We start from the raw sequence: 16515 nt of genomic DNA, 5'->3' as shown, positions 1-16515 counted from the left end.
CATTTCTTTTTTATTATCTTTGCTTGTGATTTGTATCAAGCGCTATTTGGATGGAAATTCAATTAAATGCACAAAAACAGCATTTTAAGCTTTTTATTAAATAAAACTAGCTTAAATGTACTGGATGCATAAGAAAATATCAAAACATTTTGCTTTTTTAAATGATTTATTAAACAAGAGAAATTATCAGCAGTTAGCGAAGTGATTGTTCACCATGTCCTGCAAGATTTTAGTAGCTCTCATCATTTTTTATTCATAGATGGCTTTTTCAACTCCCAGCTGGTTTCTTAACTTTGAACTAATTATTCAATATTTTCAGTTCAATAATTAAAAAGAAAATATTCTTTCTGCATCTGCAGTAGTTGGTCAAAAGCTGGTTTGCCACTTCAACAAACTTTGGTGCCAGGTGTTTAGCCAGTGACATTAGTGGTTTAACTTTGTTTAAAAATTGGCAGCAAACGTGACTGCTTTTTTTAATTTAATTTAAATAATTAATAGTTCATAATTTTAGGCCTTGACATAGGTTGTCCATTTCAAATTTTAAAAAATTTCTGATTTTTAAAAAAATTAATGAAAAGAAAATTATTTTTAACCACAGTGTCAACAATTTTGTAACCTGAGCCAATTAAGTTATTTCACTGACTTCAGGTGTTGTTGAAAAACCATATGCTTTAATTTAACTTGATGGCATTATCTTTCCAAGTATATACATTAATACAGTTCAATTAATTTGGTTGAAAACAGAGTGATTCCCTTGTTTTGTTTCTCAAAATGCAGGCATGCCGGGTGGGAGACAGCAACATTGCTGCAATATGCACTGATATACAGTTTACTGGGCCGGGGGGGAAGACGACTCAGACTACTCATACGGTTTCTGTTAGAATTTAAACGTCTATCGAAATCTGGTAGAACTGCAGGGTTTTAATGTTTATAATTACTGATTTCTAAACTCTTTGGAGCAGTGACTGTCTTATGTTTGCTTCACCAGCCTAGACTATGGTATTGTATACAATGTAAGATTTTATGCCTGACCTTGCTGAGAAAGGTGTCAAGATTAAACTCTAGGATAAAGAAATCGGCTGTATTTTCTATAACAAGTCTTAGGGATTCTACATCACAGCCATTCACAAAGTTAACATGTTTCAAGATGCACATCCCTATCTTAGCACCTGCCCACCTAGCAACCGAGTTCATAAACCGCAAGGGGTAATTTTCCATGGTCCTGCAGGGGCTTGTGGATCACAGGGGTCGTTTCACCGACATTATGTGGGGTGGTCTGGGAAGGTGCATGATGCGTGAATATTTTGTAATTCAGGGCTGTTCTCTAATATGTAGGCGGGCACTTTTTTTCCTAGACCAAAAAATTCAAATTGGGGGTGTGGAAATACCCATAGTGATCCTGGGGGACCCTGCTTACCCCTTGCTCCCTGGGCTAATGAAACCGTACACCAGTCACCTTGACGGAGACAAGGAGTGTTTTTAATAAGAGGTTAAGCGGTTGTAGAATGTGCCTTTGGGTGTTTAAAGGGTAGATGGAGGAGTCTCCTCACTCGACTGGACATGACTGAGAAGAACCTCTATTCTGTGATATCTGCATGCTGTGTTCTTTATAATGTGTGAAGCGAAGGGTGAGAGGTTCCCCCAGGGTTGGGCTGTGGAGGCAGAAAGACTGGCTGCCAATTATGAGCAGCCAGATGCCAGCACTAGGCTGAGAGCTAACCGCATAGCACTTTGCATTAGGAAAGCTTTGAAAACCAGGTTCTGCAATGAGATGCAGGACTGATTTCTGTTCCTATATGTTGTTTGCCTTTGGTGAAACCACCCCGCCCCCATCGATATCTGTACCAGGAAACTCCCTCCAGAACAAGATATGATTTAATAAAGGAACGTGTTGAAATGATTAACTATTTATGAACATTCAAGTCATGGGGGACGAAGGGGGAGTGTTCATTCACTGTCTCAAGGGGTAAGGGGGTAGCTTGCTGGCCAGCTGTCAGAGTGGCCACAACTGCTTTCTGCATGTACTGTACTGCTTTCTGCATGTACTGCAGCCTAGCCAGTCTCCCCAGAGACCAGCTGGGGGCAGGCATCAAAGCTCTCGGTCGGGGGGGCCATTATGGAGGGGCTGCAGCATGACTTGGTCCTTCCTCTGCTCCACAAGCCTCCTCAGCATGTCTGCCTGGTCCCGCATGATTCGCAACATCTCCTGCGTGGTACTGCGATCATGCTCCATCATTTCTCTGCGAGTCTCCATGTCCATATTCTGGGACAAGATGAGGCGCCACGCTCTTTGCTCTGTCTCTGCGGCCGCAGAGGCATTCATGAGCTCACCAAACATGTCATCTCCTTCGCCCCCCCCCCTCCTCCTTTCTAATCTGTGGTAGTCTTTCCGCAGCATTTCTTGAGGGTAGGGCCAAGGCCGAGGTGTCTACGGAATGAAAAAAATAACAAGGTAGCACAGTTCCCAGAGTGAAGAAAATGATACAAGTGCAACAATGTAGACAATAATCCCCATGCAGTGCACAGGGCAAACACAGAGCCTCATTCCATTCCTGAAATCCCGGAAGGGTCTGCTCGCTGTGCCCTTACAGAGAGGATCTGAGGACCAGGTGGAGGAGAGGGGGTGGAGTCTCTGCTGGTATTTTAAACCCTTACAGAGAGGAACTGCAGAGTGGGGGGAGGGGGGGAAGTCTCTGCTTAAAACAAAGATTTGCTGGACACAGCGGGGGTACCAGCAGTGTTCTGCCATGATGCAGGCTCCCTTGATTGCAGCAAAGTATCCTACCATAGAGGGAGGAACAAGGCAGCCCTCCCCTGAAAATTTTTGTGAAGGATAACAGATTACATACATGAAAGTTTCCATGAGGTATCAACTGATGATAAACGAAGCATTTCTCATCACATAAATAAACTCTTCCCTGGGTAACCCCCAGTACAGTCACCGAAACGCCTGACATCCCCTTCGTGCCACCCTCATCCCAATGTAAAGGGACAGAACTGCTAAGAAGAAGAGAACTCACCAGATGTGCCTTCCACGGGATCATTAGTGCTCTCCTGTGTGCTGCTGGGGTCAGGAATACATCCTGACTTTCAGGGAGAACGGACAGCACGCTCTCATGCACCCTGCTCTCCTCGTCCAGAGTCCTCATTATTGTCCAGGGACTGTGACCTAGCGGAGGCATTGATGCTGCGGGGTGGCACCATGGTGGGATCGCCACCGAGAATTGCATACACCTAATCATAGAAGCGGCATGTTTTGGGCGAGGAGCCAGAACGACTGTTAGCTTCCCTGGCTTTCTGATATGACTGACGCAGCTCCTTGATCTTCACGCGGCACTGCTGAGCATCCCTCTTGTGTCCTTTCTCCAGCATGCCCTGGGATATCGTCCCATAAATGTCCAGATTCCCTTTGCTGGCTCTGAGCTGAGCCAGAACGGACTCCTCGCCCTACAGACCGATGAGATCTAAGACCTCTGGTCAACTCCATGCTCGAGCGCATTTGGGCTTTGCAGTAGCAATGCGGAGAACAGTGACAAAGCTCTCTCCACGCTGGCAGCACAGGAAATGAAAATTCAAATCTTCCTGGGGCTTGAAGGGAGGGGACATTTCATGGTAGTGTGACCACAGAGCAGCTCAGAGCGACTGTCCAGAGCGGTCAAAATGGGGCATTATGGGATACCTCCCGGAGGCCAATAAATTCGATTTAAGTGAAGTTGTGTCTACACTGACACTAAATTGAATTAATACATTCGAATTAGGTGCTACGCCACTTGCAGAGGTGGTCTTAAGTCAATTTTCGAGGCAACTTAATTCGAATTAACAGCGATGCCAGTGTAGACACAGGTGTACGTAGGTCGATGTAAGTGACTTTACGTCACCAGTGTAGACCAGGCCTAGGTGTCTTATCTGACATTAAGCACATTCTAGCCTCCTCCATCATTTACTTAACAGAGCATGTTCTGTACCCTGTAAACCTGAACTAGACTAGCCATAGGAATTTAATTTAATCTGTCACTATACCATTTTATGGTATTAGATTTACAGGTGACTTTTTAAAGACATTTTATCAATTCAATTGAATTTGTTCTAGTTAATTCCCTGAATGATTAACTGAAATATGAAAAATCCATATTCATGCAACACAAAGGTAAATAAAGCTTGGCACTAAACATACATTCAAAGACTAAAAAGAAAATATTAGAGTTCTGAGGTTGTCTTGTCAATTTTATAATTAACTAATCTATAGTACATTTAGTTAGTAACAATCTACTGAAATCACTTAAACTTGTTGCATCAGTGAGTCATCAAGTTAATGGATTATAGGGTGCAGCTTTTCTAATTACATACATTTGGAAAAATGTATTTTCTTTTGTACAGTAATTTCTTCTAGTTTCAGTTTAGCTAGCAGGTGCAGAGAAAACATTCTCCATTTGGACTAGTTCATTCACAGTTGAGAAACAGTTGAAAGAGCAGGAACACTTGTTTTCCTCTTCTCATGCCCTTCCACTTGCCTTTGTTCATAGATTGGATCTATTAATTCTAAAAACTTTAAGTACTCGGGAGCCAGATTTTTCCAAGGTATTTAGCCACCTAAAGATGTGGGTAATACCTACCTGTTTTATAGCTTTTTCATCCATAGATCCCAAAATGCTTTACAAAGAAGAACAGTATCATGGGGAAACAGGTAAGCACTTTTGAATAAGTTAGGAGCCTAACTAACTCCCACAGATTTGAATGGGAGTTCAGCATCCAACCCTTAGGTACTTCTGAAAAATCCCATCTATCTGCATCTTGAGGCACCTAAATACTTTTCAAAATCTAGCCCCTGGTGATAAACAATCAACTCACTAACTACAGTTAACATTTCCTTTTGTTTCAATAAACTTTATATATCCTGCACATTTAAGGTAATTTTATTTAACAATTTTAAAACTCTGATTTTGTACACTTAATGCCAGTTTCCATGTCATGTAGCCTGACATAAACCCTTATCAAAAGAATCTAATACACACCTTTTGTTTTCCAAGAATATCAAGAGTCCTTGAGTTATCAGTACCCTTTTTTGTTTAGACTGTTTGTCTCTTATATTTTTTCCATTAACATTTGTTTTTATACTTTTTACAATAGAGCTCACAATTACAGTAAACATGTAGGCCCAATTATTACAACAGTACCTCAGTGCAAGGATGTATAAATTGAAAGATTCAGAGAAGAGCAACAAAGTTAAGGTGTTGAAAGAATTTAATTATGAAAAGATTACTTATTTTTAAACAATTTGGCTAAGCAGGGACACAAATGCCTACAAATATTTGAAGGATGTGAACATAAATAATGAACTAGGATGACTGGAAGATGGGAGGGATCAGCAAGGAAAGCTACCTCTTGGAGGTCAGAACAGGTAGAGATAAAGTGAGAGAGGCCAAAAGCCAAGTAGAGTTGGACCTTGCAAAGGGAATTAAAACCAATAGTAAAAGGTTCTATAGCTATATAAATAAGAAGAAAACAAAGAAGTGGGACGGGCCACTGAGCACTGAAGATGGGGTGGAGGTTAAGGATAATCTAGGCACGGCCGAATATCTAAACAAATATTTTGTCTCTGGTTTTTAATAAGGCTAATGATGCACTTGGGGATAGTGGTAGGGTGGCTAATGGGAATGAGGATATGGAGGTAGAAATTACCACAGCTGAGGTAGAAGCCAAACTCGAACAGTTTAATAGAACTAAATTGGGGGAGCCAGATAATCTCCATCCAAGAATATTAAAGGAACTAGCACATGAAATTGCTAGCCCAATAGCAAGGATTTTTAATTAATCTGTAAACTCAGGGACTGTACCATATGACTTGAGAATTGCTAATATATCTTCCCTTTCTTAAAAACAAGAACTAAGTGATCCGGGTAACTACAGGCCTGTTAGTCTGACCTCAGTAGTATGCAAAGTCTTGAAAATATTGTGAAAGAGAAAGTAGTTAAGGACATCAAAGTTAATGATAATTGGGATAAAATACAACATGGCTTTACAAAAGGTAGATCGTGCCACACCACCTGATCTCCTTTCTTGAGATGATTTTTTTTTTTTAGACAAAGGGAATGCAGTGGATCTAATTTACCTAGATTTCAGTAAGGCATTTGATATGATTCCACATGGGGAATTATTAGTTAAACTGGAAAAGATGGGAATTAATATGAAAATTGAAAGGTGGATAAGGAATTGGTTAAAGGGGAGACTACAAGAGGTCATACTGAAAGGTGAATGGTCAGGCTGGAAGGAGGTTACTAGTGGAGTTCCTCAGGGATTGGTCTTGGGACCAATCTTATTTAACCTTTTTATTACTGACCTCGGCACAAAAAGTGGGAATGTGCTAATAAAGTTTGTGGATGACAAAGTTGGGAGATATTGCCAATACAAAGAAGGATAGGGATATCATACAAGATGATCTGGATGACCTTGTAAACTGGAGTAATAGAAATAGGATGAAATTTAATAGTGGAAAGTGCAAGGTCATGCATTTAGAGACTAACAAGAATTTCTGCTATAAGCTGGAGACTTATCATTTGGAAGTGACAGAGGAGGAGAAGGACCTGGGCGTACTGGTTGATCACAGGATGACTATGAGCTGCCAATGTGATGTGGATGTGAAAAAAGTAAATGCAGTCCTTGAATGCATCAGACAAGGTAGATATAGGGAGGTTTTAGTACTGTTATACAAGGCACTGGGGAGATCTCATCTGGAATACTATGTGTTCTGGTCCCCCATGTTTATTCAAACTGGAACATGTGCAGAGAAGGGCTACTAGGATGATCCATGGAATGGAAAACCTGCCTTATAAGAGGAGGCTCAAAAGAGCTTGGCTTATTTAGCAAAACCAAAAGAAGGGTTAGGGGAGAAATGATTGCTCTCTATAAATACATCAGAGAGATAAATAGCAGGGAGGGAGAGGAATTATTTAATTTCAATGTCAATGTGGACACAAGCATTAATGGTTATAAATTGGCCATCAGGAAGTTTAGACTTGAAATTAGACGCAGGTTTCTAACCAACAGAGAAGTGGAGTTCTGGAATACCCTTCCAACGGGAGCAGTGGGGGCAAAAAACCTAGCTGGCTTCAAAACTGAGCTTGATAAATTTATGGAGGGGATGGTCTGACAGGACAGCCTAGTTTGGCAATTGACTGATCTATGACTATTGGTGGTAGATATGCCAATGGCCTGTGAAGGGATGTTAGATGGGGTGGGTGCTGAGTTATTACAGAGAATTCTTTCTTGGGTGTCTGGCTGGTGAGTCTTGCTCATGTGCTCAGGGTTTAATTGATCACCACATTTGGGGTTGGGAAGGAATCTTCCCCCAGGGCAAATTGGCAAAAGCTCTGGACTTTTTTTTGCCTTCCTCTGTAGCATGGGGCACAGCTCACTTGCTGGTGGATTATCTGTACCTTGAAGTCTTTATATCATTATTTGAGGACTTTAACTCAGTTATAGGTTTAATACAGGAGTGGGTGGGTAAGGTTCTATGTCCTGCTTTGTGCAGGAGATCAGACTAGATGATCATATTGGTCCCTTCTGACCTTAGAGTCTGAGACTGAAAAGTGTATAAATAAATAGGATGAAACTAAGTTCCTGACAGTGACACCTGTTAAGTTGGAGAATAGTTTTCCAATGCAAATTGTAAGTCTTATCACTTGAAATATTTAAAAGCAGGAAGAACAAAGCAAAAAAATCACATACGGAGCAATTCCTGCCCTGAAAGGCAGGATATCTATAGCTAAGTAACAGTAGAATAATCACTTGAAATGTTTCATGGCAGCAAAAAAGTATATATATTTCTTCACTTCGCACTTTCACTGAATTCTGCATAGAGTTAACTAATGATTTAAAGTAACTTCAGAACTCCTGGGGCTACAGAACCAAGCCTACTCAAACTAAGCATGGGGTTGTGAGAAAGGCATGGAGATGAGAAGCAAAAGAACCTTGGAACATGAGTGAGGAGGGGGGAGAGAAAATAAGGAAATGCACAGAACCTTATAATTTTGGCATCACTAAAAATATTCTTTAAAAATCTTTGGCGCTGCACCCTGTGTCTCAATTTGTTTTGTATCTGTGGCACACAAGACTGCCAGTGCCCAATAAACAAGATTAAAAAAGGAAATTGTCAGCCAACAATGGGGAAGAAGTAGACCAAGTTTGTTTCCCTGCAGGCCATTAATTTTAACTTAGTTACAAGCCCTAAGGTAACTTTTTCCCAAACCAGCTTAAAAAACACAAAATACAACAGGAAGTCAAGCCACTTAACCAAGTTTACATTTCAAGAATAGATGAACCACTTAAGTGAAAGTTAACAGAAGGTAGGAAACATTCACAAGTGAGTCACTTTAGTGTCTATACTGATTAGGTTATTGTGAACAACCCACAGGCACCACTTTCAAAGAAAACAAGCTACATATTCAGTTGCTTACCTGGATAACCAATTCCTTTGGCATTTGCATAGGGAACCCCAGAAGATCCAGGGCTATAAACAGGATTCATGATTTCAGTAACTAAAAAGGAAACAAGAACATAATCAGATCTATTTAGCCAAGCATATGGAGTCCCTAGAATCTTTGTAGGAGTTTAAATGCAATTGGTGGGAGGGAAAGTGAACAATTCTACCACCCATCAACATATTAAACTGCAGATAGAGAAACGCACTTGTACTGTATAAATGTTTTTCGAAGTATATTTTTCCCTGAATCCACTAGAAGAGGGGTTACTAATGGGCAAAGTATTTCCACTCTAGTCAAGGACATTGTTTTCAAAATGTACCCACATTCCCTGGTATCCAAATGAGTGCAAAGCCACCTAACTGTCTCAAACTAGCATTCACTACCATTAAAACACTCCGTTTCCTACCTCATCTTGATTTTTCCATTAATGAGTACTCTCATCTCAAGTCTTGACTGACTTCCTCCGGTTTCTCCCTCTCTACTGTAAGATTAGGTCTGTGATACCCAAACACTTATACTCTGCTCCTGCTTCTCTTGGCATTGGGGAGTAATTGCTATAAAATAAAAATCTCTTTGGCATGGGATTCTAATCTCTCAAATGTAAATTCCTGAAATATCAATAGCCTAAGAAATAAATAAAATAGCTGGAAAAAAACAGCTCAGAATTGCTATGAAAACAGAACCCCAAGTAACTTGTTCAAGTTTAGTCTACATCAGTAGTAATTAAAAAAAAAAAAATCACCCCTGGCTCTTCAGAAGTGATCTGGGGTTTCAGGCCAGCTATTTTTGGATAAGTCCCCACATTTCAAAAACAGCCATAATTAGCAGAAAAACAAAACAGCTACAGAAATAAAACCACCCTCCCACTTCTAGAGCTGATATTGTAAGTCAAAGTTGAGGTGCTAGCAAGCCTGCAAGGAAGCGTCACTAACTTTTCTTTGGCATTAAGGGATTTCTTAAGGGATTTCAGCCTCAAACTGTCAGTTTGGCACATTCTAAAAATAAAATTCCTTTTATAAGAGATCTTTAGAAGCAAGATCTTGTGAGTTAATTGTACTACTTTTAATTAAAAAAAAAAAAAAAAATCCAAGTTTGTACGTTATCCCAGTCCTGTTTTTAAATCTTTGCAGTTGTGCCTCTTTTCTGCCCATTAGTGCCAATCCTTCACTTAAAAAAATCTCTGGTAGCAAAACTGAACTAGCCTTCCCATTATCCTTGAGTTCCTCCCTCTATTTCTTGAACTGTAAATGTCATATGAAGGGACACTTTTTAGGCCAAAACTGTTACAAAAGTTTGAGTATAGAAAGTTTATGAAGCTAAATAAAGAACTTCAATAACTAAAATATTACCTGCAGCATTGAAGACTCTTGTAATGCTACTATAAGGGACTCAAAGTTAAACAGGCCAGTGTAGCTTCCCTAGTTTAGACTGCTTACACTCATTCATCTGAGCAGTATAAAGAGCAAAAAGAAATCAGCTTGATTTTTAAGATGAGTAAAAAGTATAGTTGTCAAAATATTTTGTCTAGAGCATAGCATCATAAGCCAAAAAAACATGAACTTGCACAAATTCATTGTGCTTTCCACAAAAGCATCTATTGTAGAAGTTTAATAGAAAATACAAAATACCACACAAACTAGCATAATAAGAATCCAACAATTTTATCTAATAGCAATACAAACATCACTTTTTAAAAAGGACAGGCAAATCTCAAGCTGGAAAAAATCAAAACACTCAGGATATTGAAAAAATCCATTTAAAACTGTTAAATGACAGTAATCTACAATTTACATTGCCTAGTAGTAAGGAAAGTTACCAGCAGCTGCATTTATTACCCACCCAACTATAAAGGAGCTAATTCTAATTAGCAATAACATTCTACAATATTTCCTTACTCACCCTCTCCTCCACGTATAAAGCTATGGGATATTTCCACACAATCCCAGTAAGGTTTAAGGATTAATATTTCACTAGCCTGTGCCATTTTACTTTCTCCCTTTTTTCTAAATCAATTAACTTTCATCTACTTACACATCAGCATATCTTTCCTGTTGTATGTCTCTTCTCATCCCTACACCTCATTGCCTTCCTATTTCCAACTCTGTCCCCCTTTCAGTGTTTAAATACATATTCTGCCTTTTTGGCCTTTTAAAAAAAAAAAAGAGAGATCCCAGCTTTCCTTTTAGTTTTGGTATTTCCAAATCATGGAGCGACCTCTCTGGGAGATGGCCACCTGGTCTGTTCACACCTGCAAGGCTATCTCAAATCTCTTCCTCTCTCTGGTGCCCTCAACCCTGTGCTGATTGAAGTGCTGCTCTCTGCAATCTCTATAGTAACTGGGAGGGAATAATGCTAAGCAACATGGGAAACTTCTGGGGTGGGGAAGAGGGGAGAAGCAGTAAAAAAATTCAATGGACATTCAATGGACAGGTGAGGGAACAGCAAAAAACAAACAGGGGAAACTGCATGGTCATAAATAAGCGAGAGCTGAAGAACATGCAACCTGGGAAAAGTTGAAAAATTAAACCAGAGGGGGGAGAGAATTCTAGATACCACAGGTAAAACAGGTGAGACAGCAACTTCAGCAGGGTATGACATCAACAGAAATGCAGAGTAAGGAGGTAAAGGAGGTAAGCACAAAGGGGACTCCAGACAAGTAAGGTAAGGAACCACTTCCTTAGACAGCATCAAAAAAGCCTCCTTGTGGGAAGTACAAAGCTGTTATTAATACTGTCAACTTTTTTGACTTCAGAGGCATTCACACTTGAGAAATCTGTATGCATGTATCTGAACCAGTGTAGGCCCATCAGTGCAAACAACAAAGGAAGCTGCAGTTGGACAGAGCAGATGTTTGTAGACTGTGGTGTGTAACTGGCAGCTTCCACCACTGGATGGAGCTATACCAGTATAGAAAAATGCTTTCAAATTTTCCAAGCGTGTGTCTGAGTCTCAGACACTACAAAACTCAGTGAAAAATAATTATTTCCTTGTCTTCTGTGAAGGACCCATCGTGTTTGTGTCAGAAATCATGCAGTCTCCTCCTAGGGGTTACAACCCTCTAGCCTTTTCTATATTGCTAAATGGGAACAGGGCCTGGTAAGGAAAGGTTGAGTACTACCTGCTATAAATAAAGAGGTCACACTGGTATGGAGTCATTGTGAAACTCAGAACCCTGCCATCCATTCTTTTAGTATAAGTTTTGCTCATTAGAGCACAAACCCAGTTTACTGCAATGCTGCATTTATTATATTATGAGTCCATATCAGAAGTTATGGCAAGGGGAGTATGAATACAATTTTAATACATGAGAACAATTAATCCAAGAACAGTGGTTCCCAACCTAATTTGTTGGAGTCCTCCTTTCAGTACTATAGCAAACTGGTATCCTGTTTAAGTGAATATCTGTAGACGCACAGAAAACTTTCTATTGCGCCTGGTCTGTATGCAAGTGACAGTCTGTTAAATCAGAAAAATTATTTTCAAATGAAATAAATGTAATAATCCTTAGTAAGGACTACTTCCATGCTGGATTTTATTCAGTCATTTTATCTGTAGCTTATTCTGAGGTATGCTTGGAAATGTTTAATGGGGAAAAAATTATTTTCCGCCTCTTCCCTCAAGTTCGCCAAATCTCACCTTAGGGCAGAGACCAACATGCAGAAAACTTCAAACCCCAAAAGCTAGTGTTCCAGGAAGCTGAGCATGTGCAGACAGAGTACTATAGCTGAAACCTGAATTAGGTACTGAAAAACAGCTAACGAGGTTTCTAGGATGGATCATAGGAGTTCATTTATTTTTGTGTAAAAGTAATCTTTAGAAGATACGTGAAAACACACACAACAAAATTTTAGGTTTGTAAAGAGGTTAGAGGTTGTAAAGAGGTTTCATTATATTTAACCACAAAAATCCTGCTAGATCACAATTGCAGAATAAAAACTATAAAAATCTGTTAAGTTGCTTTGTACTCATGTCATTAGATGCTTCTCATCACAGGAGTTTGGAAGAATCTCCCTTAAACAGGCTGCTTGCCAAAGGCACAAGCATACTATAATCCACTGTTTCATTCCTTAAACTTTACAGGACAGGTGCTGAAACATTCAAAATATTTAACATTTAGCAGCTATCCTGGATCACTTTTAGAATCCACCACGAAAATTCTGTTAGTTTCCACTTTAGCTTTGTATCTATTTATCTGTCAACATATTTCTGACTACAGTCACACCTCCTCCCTTGCTCAAGTTTACATGAGGTGTTTTCAGATTTTGCTCATTGATTTCACCTCTCTGAAGCTTAACCTAGAAATGCAAAGCTTTAAATTCAATTAACATCCAAAATCAGGAATAAATGTTTATAGACCTTTTTAATTTTACAAATCAGTTCTTTCATTATCTACAAGCAAAGACCAAAGTTCAGGATTTTTTTCCCTGAAAGAGAACTGACTCTGACTAAGATCTTAACTACATGGTGTTTTGTCAAGACTTCGGTCACTGAGGTCCATGCAATGGGGCAAACCCCTATGTATGCTGCAGTCATGATTTACGTTATCACTAACTAGGGCTTTTGCACTGGTGGAAATTTTCAATATAGGCAAGGCCTAGGCCAGCACTTCCTGCACTGCTTTAGATATTTAGAGATACTTTGCATTTATATAGTTCCATCCAAGGGCCTCAACACACTTCAGAAATATTAAGCTTCAATTTCCCTATGAGATAAGTAGTATCCCCATTTGCACCCCCCCCCCCCCCCCAAAAAAAAAAAAATGGAGGAAGGAGGACTAAATGGGAGGGATTAAGTAACTTCCCAAAATTGCACAGGAAGTCTGTGACACAGGTGAGAATACCACCCATGTGTGACTTCCAGTCTTATGTCTTAGCCATAAGTCATCCTTCCTATTAAGATCAGGCAGGGAAAAAAGTGAGCTCTGAACTCAAGATTTTGCAAAGAGTAAAGAAATTCCTTTTCACATATGTTAATCAGTCTTCTCATTTTTAAATTTATTAGTGGCTCTACCTTTTTTTAAAGGTTGAATTGCAAAGCTGAAACACTAACATTATCTAAAGAATTTATGTGCACTTGTATCTGAGAATGTAAAACATTATGATTACGCATTACAGGAAACTAAATGGCTTCCTGTAATTTTAAAACATTTTGATTTACCCCCTCAGTGATTAAGGCAAGTAGTGCCATAAACAGCCAAGAACAAGAACGCTGGTTAACAAGCATCATTTGTAATATATATTATTGTACCTTTCCAGAGGTGTAATACATAATGTAAAAGAGCTGGAGGATTTTTTCCCCTTTGAGAAGAATGGTAATGAATCTCCCTATAAAAGAAAAATGTTAACCTACTCACTTAGCAAAACTCCTTGAGATCTAGAATTTCCATTATTTACAATTGAAGGGACGAAGTCCTCTCAGCCCAGTAGTACTCCCATCACACACAGGATCAGAGTTCAACGGGGCTCCATTTTTATGCCTCATGGAGGTAATTGAAATGTTCTATAATTTGTGAGAAAGTAAGATTGGGTAGCTGAGCCACCAGTTCCTTGAAAGTCTTTTTGTAAGGCTCTGATTATCTTTTGCTGATTTTGGACACTTTAGATTTTCAGGCGGAAGGGAAAAAATGAATACTTAAAAGAATGAAACCACTTCAATATACAGATGTATACATAAAGACATAAGAGCTAGATAGGTTTCTCGTCTTTGGTAAGTTATTAGCGTACAAGAATGCTTTCCTAAAGTTAGTTTTCGCTTTATACTGTACTCCTTCTGGAAATGAGAGGCAACTGTCATGAGTTCCCATAGAGAGAGAACCTAAAAAAGCCTTTTAATTATTCCTGTCTTTCAACCTGGAAGCTGAAATGCATGATCACTACCGCAAAAAAGTACAGGCTGGGAAGCTTTGTGTTGTATGACACTTGCAATTAGAAGTCTCACTATGAAATTATATTAATTCAGCCAAATACTAGTCAAAGGAGATAACACATGCCCCTAGTGAACATCTTACATTTATTGTAAAATAATACATATTGAAGTGCAGCTCTCCTCTAATATTAATCTCTGAAGCAACAGCACTTTACTAAAGGGACAACTCTAATCTCTCATATTTCAGATGGAATAAGGAAAAAAAACCACTTTTCCCCAGAAAGGTAGGTCTGTGTTTCAAAGATTGCAAGGGAATGTCTGTTTAAAGCACAATTTATATTAATGTCTTCAATGATGAAACACTTTCTATTGGTTGCAGGCTGGATCAAACCTTTCAAAATATTCAGAAATACCAGAGTAAGGTCAATTGAACACGGCACTGTTTTGTTAAGCTCTCAGTCAGCAGCTGCAAGCAGATTCTTCAGCATGCACTGCTCCTATTTGTTCTAAATATTATTTACACAATTATAGTGACTCTGACCACCACGTAGTAGGCAAATCTCATTTTCACAAAGGTCATGGCAGGCCTGTCATTTAACCTACATCAGTACACTACTAACAGTGCAGTTGGAGGACACCTTAAAACTCAAACTCTGCCCTGGCTTTATTCTGACGGTAACTTTCTCTGGGGGCAAGAAAAGGAAAAAATGAGGGGCCAAATTAATAGTTCTAGCCTAGGCCACTAACATGGCTGACAGCCACTGGCTGCCCGGGCCGCTAGCATCCTCAAGGCCGGGCCGCTTTTGACACCTGTTACAGAAAGTGCCCTGGGGCCTCCTTTGACTGTAGATCGCGCTTGCTTCCTGCGGTGGCTGCCGGACGCGGCCTGCCCCTCTGCCAGCGGCCGAAAGGCTTTCAACGCCAGGAGAGGTGGCTGGGGCCCGCAGTCAGCCAGGGGCTCCCCTCGGCATTGGCGCTGGATGCTCAGGACGGCGGCAGCGGCGGCAGCTCCGAGAGGCAGGGAACCGCACTGGGCAAGGGAGGCATCAGAGCCGGGCGGGGACGGCGCCGCGGGGCGCATCGCCTCCAGCCGGGGCCTCCCCGCCTGAAGGGCAGAGCGCCCGGCCTCCCAGCGCTCGGCGGCGGAGCCTGGAGAAGGCCCCCGCGCAGCCGGGCCGGAGTCTCCCTGCTGTCACCCCGCCAGCAGAGTGGGAACCGCAAGGGCCTGCGGGGGAGAAGGGGACACACCCGGCTGCACGGAGGTAAATAAACCCCGGCCCGGAGGGATCGGATCCGCCGGGACCCCCAGGCTCGGCGCCCCCCGAGCCCCGTTCTACACCGGGGGCGGGAGGGGTCCGGAAGCCCGACGGGCCCTGTCCCCGCCCCGGCCCGGCGCGGCCCCGCCCCGCACTCACCGGGCTGCGGCGCTTCGTGGTAGCAGCCCCGGCCCTTGCTCTGTCGCTCGGTGTCTGCGGCCGGGGGGGCGGAGTCTCGGGAGCGAAGGGGCGGGAGCTAGAGCCGCGACTGGGGCCTGCGCCTCCCGCTGCTGAATGTCCCGGCGGCGCCTTCCCTTCCCGTCCCTCTCCGGAGAGCTGCGCAGCAACTGAGCGGCCGCACGTCACTTCCGAACGGAGGGGAAGGGGGAGGGGTGCCTGGGCCTGAAGCCTCCAAGGGAAGGAAAACGAGGGTCACAGGAAGCTTCTGAGGCGCCCTCGGCACGTGACCAGGGACAGGGCTCAACACCCCCACCCCGTGGCATCATAGACTGTCGGGCTCGGGCTGGAAGGCCCTGGGTGGAGAGGCTAGTCAGTCAGCCCGGCCCCTGCTCTGGGATCGGATCCCCCGCCCGGGCCAGCCCTGCGGCGCTTTGTCCAACCTCTGCTGTAACACCTCCCCGGCCTCCCTTGGAAGCCTGGTCCGGCTTGTAGCTCTCCTTAGCCTCAAGACTTTCCCTAGCTCTGCTCTGCTGCAGGGTAGCATCAGGGGGCATGCAGAACAGTTGATCACCATCCTCTCTGTAACAGCTCTTAACAAGGGAAGACTGTTGTCAGGTCCACCCTCAGCTGTCTTTTCTCAAGACTCACAGTGTCGGTTCTTTAACCTTTCCAAGTCAAGTAGGACAATTATCTCCCCTGTCTGGCCTGTTAATACATGCCAGAATGACATTAGC

At 41.8% G+C, this 16515-nt stretch overlaps 1 protein-coding gene across 1 annotated transcript in view; it reads right to left on the bottom strand.

The window, feature by feature from the left end:
• The window catches only part of FAM168B (family with sequence similarity 168 member B), a 34188-nt gene extending 17921 nt beyond the window's left edge, over positions 1–16267 (bottom strand). Inside the window, exons 1-2 of the mRNA XM_067538873.1 lie at positions 15761–16267; positions 8454–8534 (exon numbers count right to left, since the gene is read on the bottom strand). Coding sequence (XP_067394974.1) covers positions 8454–8523 — 70 coding nt within the window. The 5' untranslated portion in view covers positions 8524–8534; positions 15761–16267. The remainder of the gene's footprint in view (positions 1–8453; positions 8535–15760) is intronic.
• Between the last annotated feature and the right edge of the window lie 248 nt (positions 16268–16515).

This window comes from Emydura macquarii, unplaced genomic scaffold (assembly GCF_026122565.2).
Source record: "Emydura macquarii macquarii isolate MOO-44397 ecotype Brisbane River unplaced genomic scaffold, CSIRO-AGI_Emac_v2 contig_499, whole genome shotgun sequence".
NCBI lineage: Eukaryota > Metazoa > Chordata > Testudines > Chelidae > Emydura > Emydura macquarii.
Note: the sequence above shows the minus strand (reverse complement) of the source record. Positions and strands in the feature narration are given on the sequence as shown.